Raw genomic sequence first — 13,473 nt, 5'->3', positions numbered from 1 at the left:
TTTTTTTTTTTTTATGTTGTACACGAAAGGAAATTCTGAGCAAGTCAAATAAACCAGTTATAGTTGTACAACAGGGTTATATACAGATATAGGAACATATTGTGTACATGTGCCAGATATGCAGTTACAATGGAAAATCTCTTAGTAGTGAAACTCTATACCATCATAAACAGGGTGGGAAAAACTGTTCAATGTAAGCTGGATGAGGAGCCAATGAAGTTTAATTTTAGAATTGGATAAACACTGGGTTCATGAGATAGCTCAGGGAGCTAAGAAAGTGCTTGCTACTGAGTCTGCTGGGCTGAGTTTGGTATCCAAGACCCACATGATAGAAGGAAAGAACCAACGCACACAAGTTGCCCTCCAACCTCAACTGAGGTGCGTAAATGAGCTCACACAAACAACTCACACAGGCTCACAAGGTAAAATATATTAAAAGTATTCTTAGATTACAAAACAAAAAATCTATCTTTTTAAATCTTTCTGAGAATTTCATCTATGTTTATATTATCATTTCTATCCTCCCTTTCTCCTTCCCACTTCTCCTGTGCCCCTCACTCCTAAAATGTACAACCTCATCTTAATTATATATGTAATATTTATATTTAATGATATATTATATAGTAAAACAATTATTATACATATTACATATATTTATAATGTATTATAATGTATGTATAATTATATATATGTATATATGTATATACATATATATATATATATCCTGCTGAGTGCGCTTAGCGTTGTTCCAATGTATATGTGGTTAAGACTGACCACTTAAGATCGGATAAACTGCTAGTCCCTGGAGAAGATCAATTCTTCCTCTCTCAGCAGCGGTTAAGAACTAACCTGTAGCTCTTCATCTAGAGGTAGGGTCTTTTAAGATTCCCCCATCCACATTGGTATATCAATTGGTGATGTCACTGAGATCTCCTGAGTATAGCTTCCCTATCATTTATAGAAGACCCTATCTTATAGCAGGCATTTTGGTCCTCTGGGTCTTACAATTTTTCTGCACTGCCCCCGCCCACACACTCCTTGGTGTTCCCTGTGCCTTTGGTGTAGGAGCTGTGTTGTAGATGTCTTAGTTGGGGCTACATAAACCATGAAGGGTACCCAGAGAAGAACTGACTCCTGCAAGTTCTCTCTCTCTCTCTCTCTCTCTCTCTCTCTCTCTCTCTCTCTCTCTCTCCCTCTCTCCCTCCCCCTCTCTCTCTCTTCTCTCTCCCTCTTTCACACACACATACACACACACACACACACACACACATGTGAATATAACAAATTTATGTAAAAAGGTAAGAGAGTAGATGCCTATGAACTGGTCAAGGATGTGGTGATGGGACATTAGGTAGGACTTACTGTTATTAGGTTCAAAGATAATTCCTCCATGAAAAATAACATCCCTATTTGATGGACAAGAGGTTCTGTTTAAAGGCAAGGTCAAGAGGCACAGGATGAAATTGTATTATCACCAGCCAGTACAGAGCTCAGCAGTCCCTAGAAGCTGGAGCTGTGCAGCAGCATGGCTAATGAGAAAAACCCCATCACCTGCCAGTGCCGGGGGTGGGAGGGGCTTCCTCTTTGGCAGGCAGTGCACAAAGAGAGCTCAAAGCAGAGAAGGGACCTAGAAGGTCATCTGGGTCATTTATTTTTTCAAGTTCCCTTCCAGGCCTTTTCAGAAACAGGCTTGCAGGGTTTCAGTCGCACTACAATATAAGCAATGGGTTGCATGTTTCACCCTGGGCTTGGTTTTTAATGAAACCTAAAGATTTCTTCCTACATGGGGGTCTACCTTTGGCAATGAGGAAGAAGAGGAGCCGGGCCAAATGCAGCCAAGCTGTGTCCTCTCATTTATTCTCCAGGCATGAAAGGAGCAATTGTAAAACTCAGATGAAACCAGAAGTTAAGCTGCAGAACTCCCAGCATAAACATTCGGTCTGCTATTAAGTTCACTTTCACCAGCTAGGCAAAGAAACACAATCCACCCATTGTTCCATGGACGTTTGTGCAGTCCGGTGGCTTAGTCTGAAGAGGGTTCAAGTAGAAGTTAGGTTGTCTCCATTTGGCCCTTTCTGACCTGCTAAATGCTTTATTTTAACGTGCCCCTTCTCAGCATCTGTATAGCCACTCTTACTGTGGGCGTGGTGTGATGCCACAGCTTTGTATCTGACCTGCCTCCACCTGGGGCCCCTTCAGTCCACTTTACCCCAAGAGTCTTGTTCTAAACTAGTTGTTGGCAGCTCCACTCCTCAAAATTCTCCTGTGATTTTCAGCATCGTTTGTTTTGTCATACCCCCACAACCCTCTTACCTGTGGCCACAGCTCGAGTCGTTTTACCTACACTCATTCTGTCTTCTGGTTCTGGGTTCCAACAACTGATGACTATTCATAGCTTCTCAAAAAAAAAAAATGCAAACTGGATGGGTGGGGAATGTAACCCAGTGGTTATATTACCTACAGTTCTCAGGGCTCCAGGTTCCATCCCCAGGGGGAAAACAAAAGGAAGTCAACCTAGAGATGAGGAGTTGGCTCAATGGGTAAAGCATCAAAGCATTTGGATCTGAATTCAGATCCCTTGAGTCCATATAAAAACCCAAGAGGGAGAGAGGAGTGAAGACGGGTGGACCCCTGAAGCTCATTGGCCAGTCAGGGTAACCTGACTACCAGTGTCAGGTTCCATGAGAGACACCATCTTGAAAAATAAAGGCGGAGCACAGTTGAGAAATGGCACCCATTGTCTACCTCCTGCCTCATATCCATCCTCGTACACACATATGCACATCCACACATACCTACACTGACGGGTACACACACAACAACACAAGACGTGCAGACACTGAAATACTTGTGTCTATCTGCATGTTGTGCCTAGAGTGCCTTTTTGTGGATTGCAGCCTATCTCAAGATGCAGCTCCACCAGGTGTCATCGCCAGGATCTCTCACCCCCATCCCCTCCGCCTGCCCCGCATCCCCTGTCAACCTCTTTTGTGTTATGTATGATTTTCCGTACTTTGGATGCACATGAGATTGACTTCCATCCTACAACCACTACACACCTACCTTAACTGGCTAATTCTAGGTCTGTCTCTGTGACTTACCCAGGAAGCAACCTGAAGTGACAGCCTTGTAACTCGATCCATTACATCATCCATCATCCCAGGCATGTAGCTGATGCTCCCTGTGTATCTTAGAGTTGCAATTGCTGTGACAAAACAGTTCATCATTGAAAGATGTCAGGGAAGGAACGTAAATAGAGCAGTAACCTAGGGGCAGGAGTTGATGAAGACCATGGAGGAATGCTGCTTTACTCGATTGCTCCTTAATTCTTGCTCAGCCTGCTTTTTTAAACCACCCATCATCAGGGGTGGTACCAGCCACACTGATATGAGTCTTCCCATATCAATAGTCGATTTAAAAAATGCACCATAGTCTTGCCCTAGGACAATCTGGTAGACACATCTCTGTTGAGGTTCCTTCTCCTCAATTGACTCTAACTTGTGTCAAGTTGGCATACAACTAGCCATCACTATGCATATGATAGAAAAATGGGAATGTGTGTGTGTGTGTGTGTGTGTGTGTGTTTTAAACTTTCTTCATCCTGTTTGTGAACAAGTACGTATGCATCTTTGTTTTGCCTGATAATACATGAGTCAATCATATTCTGCCTGCTCTGTTCTCTGAAAAACAGAGAAGATGAATAAGGATCAAAGATAGCAAGGTCAGATATAAGTGGGTTGAAGGCTCTGAACGCTCCTAGAGAATCACTGAGTGGCTCTGACCTGGGTTGCCTTAGAGTTGACACAAGTTAAAACTCCTGTGTTTTTCCAGGCCAGCTGTTGCCAGCAAACCGCAATACACCAAGTCCCATTGACCCCGACACCATCCAGGTCCCAGTTGGGTATGAACCTGACCCGGCAGACCTTGCCCTCTCCAGCATCCCTGGGCAGGAAATGTTTGACCCTCGCAAACGGAAGTTCTCCGAGGAAGAACTGAAGCCACAGCCCATGATTAAGAAAGCTCGCAAAGTCTTCATTCCTGATGATTTGAAGGTAAATTGGAACTGGTAATCAGGCTATGGGGAAATGGAGAGTGGGATCATGGGAAACTAAACAGGTGGTTTATGGAAATCTGTACGCACTTGGAAAGGAAGGACCTTAGAGTTCTGAGTATATTTGTTGGCATGTGACTTCTTGGCACAGTACTTCCTCTCTAGGAGTTTTCTGAAATATGCTTTCATGTCTTGATACTGATCAGACTTAAGGAGAAACAGTAAAAGATTCGGGCGATGTTAAGTCCCTGAGGGAAGCAAACTGGCTCCTCTCTACAAGGGATCCCATGAGCCCATGCATCAAGCTCCAATCTTTTAATGTTGCAAGGGAGGTGGGGAGATGTTTTGAGAAGGGCACTTGGACTAGACCTCAATTTTCTGCGGCTTGTGTCCAGTGTTCTTTGTTTGTTGATAGTGAGCTCTACCATTTCCCTGAGTGCCTTAGGGACTTAACAAGTCTGGAATCCCCCTTGCATCTTACTGACTCTGGGTGACCAGGATGGCATATTGTGGGTAGAGATGATGGATCCATTGCTATTATTTGACATTAACTAAGCAGGCAGTTCTGTGTGTTTTTTCTGTACTGTGTTGAAGGGGATATGTGATTTATTGGGAAACAGATTCACCTGTTTATTCTGAAATATTTGCCTTAGGATGCAGAATATTCCTGAAATTCTGCCAACATAGAAGTATTTATGGTTAGCCATTTCATAGGACTTTTTCTGTTTATGCTTCTTTTCAATCATGAGGACAATAGATGAGTACATGTATTCAAGATGTTCAGATCAACCATAGTTTGCCCTTTCCTAACACCTGATTTCCATTGCCCAGGCCTAAATAGGCTTCATATGTAGAGACATTCCGTAGGAAAATGAGCGTTTGGGACATTGTGTGAACTAACGTAGGCCAGTCTTTGCACCTTTTTATATCTAGAAAGAATACAAGAGGCAGATGTACCCAGAAGATCTGAAGCATGACTGTTATCCTCACCTCTGAGAACTCTTTAATTGCTACAAAATGGGCAAGAGTCAGGACTGAACTCTCACTTTACAGCTGAGGGTATGGTGAAGCAGAAAGGAAAACAGAGGTGAACTCTACTTTTAGTGGAAGACACGTTATAGAAAGGTTGCTGAAGCATCGTAGCCCAGACAAGGGGCCCTTGCATAACAAATCAAAAGCTGTCACTCTGAGAATCAAAACCAACAGAGTCTACAGGAAAAGTACCAGAAAACCCAAACTTCTCGGGGCTTCAATGACTCTAAGGGGCCATGGGATCAGGGTTAAGCTGAATATAGTACCTTCTTGCACTTGGATGCCTTCCAGGGTCTTGAGTTCTTAGCAATCTAATTCTGTGTATTTCAGAGTTTTATCTCTTCACCCAAACCATGAAGCCTGTTCAGCCTGGGCTTCTTCTTGACTGGGATGTGGTTTGACAGGCTACTACCAAGGAGTAGATTAAACTTGTAGCCACAGCTTCACAGAGTCTCCAAGTTTGCGTGTTTGAAGAGTGAGCGTACTTAATGGCCCGTGAACTCTTGGCAGCAAAGAGGCCATGATGAACCATCTGGGCTGGAATCATGTGTATTGCTGCTGCCATGGCTAAGCCTGCCCTTTCTACATGGTGGGCAGAGAACTGGCAGGAACCTTCTCCTGCAGTGTGCCCTCAGAGGTGGTTTTCAATTGCAGGTGAAACCTCAAAGGACAAATCGAGAGCTGCTGAGAAGCAGGAGGAAATGCTAAGAGGGCTTCTCCCTTCCACAGAGAGGACTGAGCTGGGATGGGTGGGAGGCAAGGTGTATGTGTGGCCCTCAGCACTAAATGACAAGTTAATCAGAAATAGAGTGGGGTGGAACCTACCAAGGATGTTCTTCCCCGCAAGTACTTAGCTTCTTCTCTGGCGATGGCCTTTTGGGTTAGCATATATACTGAGAGAGACCTAAATGATGATATATGGGGATTCCTTGCTGATAACACACATCACATCTATTTATTACCACTCTTAAGGGTCATTCATTCACTTGGCAAACATCCTTCGGGAGCCTCAGGGGATGCTAGTGTTTGCCAACATCAGCACCACACTTGATCTCATAGAAATTCTAATCTGTAGAGAAAAGGGGAGTGTCATCTGTTAGATGTAGACAATGAGTGGGTCCCCACATGAAGGTAACTGGGCAGCCAGAGGGCATCAGCTTTGGTCAGGTGCAGGATGGACCATGGGTTCCAGTGTCAACTCTTATCATTCTCACAAGAGTTCCTGCCTTCCTATCTCCAATCAGAAGGACAAAAGGAGGCAAGCTGATGCTTCTAGACCAGGATATCCTTTCTTTCATCATTCCCATTTTCTCCATCCTTTCTTACAGCTCTGTTCTTTGTTTCCCTCCTACTTAAGAGTCTTTTGCTAGCTTATCTGTACATGTGAGCAGGTGAGGCTGGGGGATAAGTGATAAGAAGCCGAGCAAAAACTCACAATGAGACCTGAGTGAGAAGAGTTGGTGTTACATTAAGGTCAGCTGGTGACTCCTTGGTCTTTAAAGACATGGTCAGAATTGTCACAGAACACCAAATCCATTCTACCACTTCCCAAAGCTGTGCTCATGTGCAGCCTTACCTCCTGCCCTCATGGGCCTTGAGTGTAGGTTCTGATCCATTCGGACTCAGCCCTTCATTAGAATGTTCTTGGAAACCATACTTCCGGGCATATTGACAAGTGTGGTAGGCTTCCTGATACTCTAACAGGGGACAGAATGGAAGAGGACATCTACATCACACAAAGAGCCTCCATCAAAGCCGGATGCCTCCCTGCTATGTAGAAACCTTTGGTTCCCCTTGATTATAGAATGTCACTGGGTTGGTTTCCCAGGACCTCCCAGCCAACCTCCCTTTCTTCCCTTTCCGCCAGCTTTAAGACACACAAACAGCAAATCCTATCAACAACCACAGCATACCTATCCACACTTGCTCCTCCAGGCATTCCTCAAAGGGCTCCCTCCTCCCTAAGAAGAATTTGCAAACCAGCTATTACAAAGATACCTTTTTGATCCCGTTACATGTTATGAAATGTATAGAAATCTCAAGGTACTTTATGACCAAAGGGCAATCTCATGACCAGCAAGCAAGAAGTACCTCCACACACTTCCCATCACACACATGGCCTTGACACAAGGTAAATATCTGTGGAGGATAATGGACGGGTAAAGAGGCAGACCCCTGATCCTGAACTTCTTTTGCAACCTTTGAGCTTCACCCTTGTGAGTGACTTCCTCCAGTGCCAACTGTCCTTGGCATCTTGAGAGAGGGGAGGGATTGGCCTCACCTACCTATTCTAGGTGATATGAACTAAAGTATCAGATTTGCTAAGACAGAGCTATTCGCTGGAACAAGTTGCTGATACAAAAGGAGTTGCAAATAATTCATTTGGCACCATCCCTTCCATGGATTAAGACCATCCAAAAGATCCCCCACAGTCTACCTAGGGAGCTTTCCTTTCTTTTGGTAGGGGGAGCAATGATGGAGGAAGATATGGGAATTCCAGATAGGGTAATTGAAGCCCAGCAAGTAGTTACGCAGGAAATTAGAATACATTATTTAAATGTTAGCCATTGGTAGCTTGAGTAATGAAAGCTAATATATTTTTTAATTTCTGTTTTCAATTACTGAAGTGTACATAGCCCTTATGTGACATTCTGATAGCTCAGGATATAAACTAAAAGGGTGGGTGAGCCTCCTTGTGTGTGTTGCCTCACTGGTTTTGTCCCCCTTATGGTGGGACCTATATTAGCCACTATAAATCCATCTGGCCGTCTCTGTATTCGTAAAGTATAATGTTAATCAAACTGTGATGAACATGCATGTTCTCCAACAGATTACTGTCCTTTCTACCCATATCACAAGGTGCCACACACATCTGTGCAGTCCCCACCCCACCCCAGGTCTTTATCTTTAAAATGTATAGAGTATACCTTCATATGACTATAATGATGGAGTTATCAACTCTACTATAGATGATTAATTTTTCTCATTTTTGACTTTTGCAAATAATTTTATAATGAAGAATGCATCTGTGTCTATGAACATGGAGGATACTAGATGAAATCATAGAGGTGGAATTGCTACATCAACATTATATTCATTAAGATAGATTTTAGAGAGACTTGGCAAGGTGGTGCTAAGGAGGCAATGGCAGGAGGACCAGGAGTTCAAGACCACCCTTGACTACATAGTAAGTTCAAGACCAGCCTGGGCTATGTAAAACTTTATCTTAAAGAGGGGGTGTTAGTTAATTTAAAATGTATACGTGTCTGTTATTGAGAGATAGCATCATATTGACTTCTAATCACACAATCCCAACTTAAGAGAAGCCTACATATGTATGTATTCACGAGAGAAAAAAAAGTTAAAAAAAAATGTTCAACAAAGAAAGTGAAGAAAATTGGAATGCAATTTAGGGTGTGTGGTGAGCCTTTGGCATTCAGCTGAACTCTCAGCTCTGCCATACTGGCACACAACTGCGTTGGGCAAAGCCTGTTGCAACAGGTTGGGTCCTTTCTCTAGGACTGAAGCCATGGCTGGCAGACCATAGCCTCAGACATGTAGAAGCTGTAAAGGAAAGAGACAGAAATTAAGAAACCCAGGCTGGTGTCTCAGTACACTCCTGGCTGCCACCCAGTGCTGCTGAAACCTAATATCTTGTTTCTTTTTCCTTCTGTAACTAATGAGCAGGATGACAAGTACTGGGCGAGGCGCAGAAAGAACAATATGGCGGCCAAGCGCTCCCGAGATGCTCGGCGGCTGAAGGAGAACCAGATCGCGATCCGGGCCTCTTTCCTGGAGAAGGAGAACTCGGCCCTCCGCCAGGAGGTGGCTGATTTAAGGAAGGAGCTGGGCAAATGCAAGAACATACTTGCCAAGTACGAGGCCAGGCACGGGCCCCTGTAGGATGGCATTTTTGTGGGCTGGCTTTTGAATAGATGGACAGCTTGTTTCCTGTCTGGTAGCACCACACCCAAACCAACCTTTCTGACATCAGCACTTTACCAGAGGCATAAACGCAACTGACTCATATTTTGGTGTGCATCTGTGCGTATGTATGTATGTTTGTGTGTGTGTGTGTGTGTGTGTTTGTGCTTATGGTCCCATGTGTGGTCAGAGATGTACATGTGTGAGTATGTGTATGTGTGTATTCCTTCACACTTGTCATTTAAAGATAGTCCTCTTGTCTTTTAGTTCCAAACAAGAAAGGTGCCATGTTTTTATTAGACCCTGGAGACCCCGGTGGGGTTTCCTCCCCTTCCTTCCTCCCTCCCACCTCTTTCTGCCTTGCTCCGTGTTCCTGTGATCTTACTTTGCCAGGGTCTGCGTGGCTTCAGGAAGCAGGGCCCTGGATCTCAGTCATCAAGACCATAAGCTCTTGTTTCTGTTTCAACCATGAATTACCACGCTAAAAAGGTGCATAGCATACCCTAGCACTACGCTGCAGCTGAATTCCTTCATAGGTTGCCCCCCCCCACCTTCCCTTTTTCCTCCCTACCCTCCCTCGTGTTTCCTTTCAGTTTTGGTAATAATTGTCTTCAAATTTAAAGTGCTGTTTAGATTTAGTAGATTCCCATACTTACTTCCTGCTACCTACTAAGTTTCCTTTTAATTCTACCAACCCCAGATAAGTACCATTATAGAGCAGAGTGTGTTTTGCACTGTCTGTACCTAAAGCAATAATCCTAGTGTACGCTAGCTAGCGCATGCTGCCTGAGTATTAACTAGTGGACGTAGGACATTTTTCCCTACCTAGGAATTTCACTGTCTTTTAAAAATCAAAAATAAAGTAATGCATTTGCGCATGACCAGAATATTCTCAGGACAGGGAAGCCGAGGGCAACGGAAGGCCTAAGAATGAGGGGTTAATTTATCAGTATGTAAGCCAAAAAAAAAAAAAAATGCATCTTGGAGAAGCCTTTGCCATGGGTGTGCTTCGTTTTGCTGTCTCCCCTTCCCACACCCAACCCATCCCCACTTTTCTAGCCCACTCACTTTTTCCATTTCCCTCTCGATATTCAAAACAATTGACCTAAGATTCAGTTCACCCACTTTTTTTTTTTTGGTAATATATATATTTTGGGGATGATATTTTGCTGTTTTTAGAAATCAGTTAATTAAGTTAAAAAGTTGATGTTTTGTAAAGCCTCCCCCCACCCCCACCCCTTGACCCCTTGTGGTGTCCTTTTTGAATGCCTCACACATGAATGGTTCTGGAGCCCACGTTTCTTCTCCTCTGTTTGCTTTTGAACATATGTGCGCCTATCAAGTGGACTTCTGAAAAAAAAAATGAATGTAAAAGACACTGGTGTATCTCAGAATGGGATGGTGTTGTCACAAACTGTGGTTTATCCAATCAATTTAAATGTTTACTATAGACCAAAAGGAGAGATTATTAAACTGTTTAATGTTTATACAGAGTAATTATAGGAAGTTCTTTTTTTGTACAGTATTTTTCAGATATAAATACTGACAATGTATTTTGGAAGACATATATTATATATAGAAAAGAGAAAAAAAGGAAAATTATTCCATGTTTTAAAATTATATAGCAAAGATATATATTCACCAATGCTGTTCAGAGGAGTGCTTGGGGGGTTTTGAAGTCTTTAATATTTTAAACCTATTACTGACACATCAGCATGTTTTCTGCTTAAAATTAAAATTTTATGACAATACTGAGGCTTGCTGTGACGAATCCTGCTCCAACACTTTCTTGTTTCTTATTAGGTCTCAGAAGGAAGTCAGTTAACGTCACCCAAAAGCACAAAATGGGTTTTAGTCAAATATTTATTGGATGATACAGTGTTTTTCAGGAAAAGCATCTGCCACATAAATGTTCACTTCAGAATTCGGAGTCGCTGGAATGGAGTGTTGTTGCCAGAGCCCCAGATGATTTTGTTCTCTTTGGGCCTGTGCATCTCATACCATGTAAGGTTGACCTCGGTGATGTGTATGGCTTAGAGTTAGATAGATGTTTTGACTTTAAAGATGGCTGTCGTTTTCTTTCACTGAGTTGTATAATGTCCAGAGAGTCTACTGTTTCTTCAAAGGCACATTTTGTGCTTGATTAAAATCCCCTTTCATCCATGGATGTTTTCCAGTCTCCTGCCTCCACAGTATCTGAATTCTCTGCAGATCCAGTGATACCCTCCTCACTCCCTCAGCCACTCCTCGGTCTAGTGTCACACTTCTGGAAAACGAGGCCTGTAGGGGTTCTTCCCAGGTACCTGTTTTGTTTCAAGCCATAGATCACGGTGAGAGATGAGAGAGTGGGAAAATTAAAATACATTTTCTGAGTAAATTACTGATAAAAAAAAATGTTTCGCAATTTTGCATAGAACTGAATAAGAGATGATTCAGTAATAGCATGGGACAACAAAGAGTTGGTCTGTTTGAAGATAGATAAAGAGGGTGATTGCAGAACTGTTCAATGACAGTATTCACCTGAGCAAAGATGGATACATTTCAACTTAAGCAGAGAAGTGCTCGAGTGTTGTACCATGGACCACCCAATAGTCCCGGAACCATCCAGTAGTCCCTGAAGAAAAGCATACCTGGCCTTTCTTAGAATTGTTTTTACCAAATGAACATCACAAATGTTTTCTGCAGAAGACATAAAAAGATCATAATAAAACTTATTCTTTTGTATACCAGAAAAGGTTTTTAAAAACCTACCTCATTCAAATCAGAACAAAACAAAACAAAACAAAAAAAAACTTAAGACTTTGGAATCTCCACAGGTGCCTTATCTGTAGGTAATTATCACCCCCTCACCCCCAGGCTGGCTTCTCTTTGTCCATGGACTTTAACTAGATGAGGAAATGCCATTCAATGCCCTGAGAAGCTAGGACCCAGGGTCAGATGACTGCAGCAGAGCATAGCCATTAGGAAGTCCCATTGTCAACTGTCACCATTTCAATGTAGGAATCTTTCAATGGTTAATTATTTGGTCATTCAAAATGCATCCAAGCTGTAGCATGCCCTGTCATTCAGCTGCATAGCACACTCTGATCAGGTCACATGTTTCATTATTCAAGTGTATTCTCAAAGAAAGTTAAAAAAAAAAAAAAAAAAAGGAATCAGGGTTTCTCTCTGCTGATGCTCCCCTGAGGGCATGGGGTGTGTGTGGCTGTGGATGATAGTCTCCTACTCTGTGCTATGGGGCCATTCACAAACCACATCAGGCAAGGCTGGGCCAGGCCTTTGTCTCTAAATAGAACAGGCCTTGAAGGAAGCCTCCTTTGAAGAAGAAGGGCCCTTATATTTGAGAAGGGCATGATGGGAATCAGTCAGCGGATGAATGGGAAGCCAGATAAAAGAACCCAGACGTTCCTTCTAACCCATTAGCTTACTGTGGGAATTTACATTAAGTCCAAACGTAGCCTTCGAAAGGGCTACAGCATCATGTCTGGGTGAGCTGGGGCGAGTTGTAAGTGGCAATGTCTCTCCTGCCCAAGGAGGAAACAACTGACGCTGTGTAAATATACAAGTAATACTTTGCTCTTTCTAAAAGTTCGTCTGTTTTTGCCCTTAGCATTCCTTTAGAAAAACTCAAACTTTGTCAGAATTAAGTAGTGAGGTCCTCAGGCAGTGGCCAATGGCTCTGTGGGTGGCTTGCCTCCACTGGGCAGGATTGGTTACCTGCAGCTGACTGAGCTGAGGTGTGATTCCCTCCCTGTTGTCCATACCTTTTTCTCTGGCTCTGATTGTACTTGGTTCCTACTGGGGGCTCTTGAATGCATCCCTCTGGGAAATCCAAATTCAACTCCAAGTGTTTGGTAAAATTAGTATCAATAATAAATGAACAAAACGTGTAGGTCTTGATGGACTTTAGTAACTACAGTTAATGCATTTTTGCCAAAATGTGTTCAGGGGAATGTGTGTTTGCGTATGGATGTTTAAGTGGAGACATAAAATCTGTAATTTTTTTTAGCACCTCACCAGACATAACAATTAGGTATTATCCTTTAGACAACACCACAAAGATTGCATCTGTTAAACAGGTTCAAGTTAACAAGAGGTTAGTGTAATTGTACACCATGATATTGCTGGTATTTATGCTGTCAAGTCTAAAACTTCATTTGTTCTTCTAAATGTTTAATAAACTGAATTTTTTTTCCTTTTTTCATGTATTTTTTTTTTTTGTGACCAGCTGGCTACCGATTGATTTTGTTCCTATCACTGTAACCGAGAGACCGTTTTACAGAGGTTTGCATAGATGATAATTATGCTGTCTAATTAGTAATAAAGTATCATTTATTGATAATTTACATACTAAATACTTCACTATATACATGGAATATTTTAGGCACAAAATAACAGAAGAGCATAGAATGAAGTTACGATTGTTATACAACAGGAATTGACAGGAATTGCTAACTAGGCAAGTT

General features: G+C 42.6%; 1 protein-coding gene across 3 annotated transcripts in view; it reads left to right on the top strand.

Moving 5' to 3' along the window:
- Hlf (HLF transcription factor, PAR bZIP family member) overlaps window positions 1-12,897 on the top strand; it is a 57,288-nt gene extending 44,391 nt beyond the window's left edge. For 2 of the 3 annotated variants that reach the window (XM_031351910.1, XM_031351911.1), the window contains exons 3-4: window positions 3,832-4,052; window positions 8,771-12,897. In XM_031351910.1, coding sequence (XP_031207770.1) covers window positions 3,832-4,052; window positions 8,771-8,986 — 437 coding nt within the window. In that variant the 3' untranslated portion in view covers window positions 8,987-12,897. Of the gene's footprint in view, window positions 1-3,831; window positions 4,053-8,767 lie in introns of all 3 variants that reach the window. The other variant, XM_031351909.1, reaches the window with a different exon arrangement.
- The last annotated feature ends 576 nt before the right edge of the window (window positions 12,898-13,473 follow it).

This window comes from Mastomys coucha, unplaced genomic scaffold, assembly GCF_008632895.1.
Source record: "Mastomys coucha isolate ucsf_1 unplaced genomic scaffold, UCSF_Mcou_1 pScaffold5, whole genome shotgun sequence".
NCBI lineage: Eukaryota > Metazoa > Chordata > Mammalia > Rodentia > Muridae > Mastomys > Mastomys coucha.
This window is presented reverse-complemented; position numbering and strand designations above follow the sequence as displayed.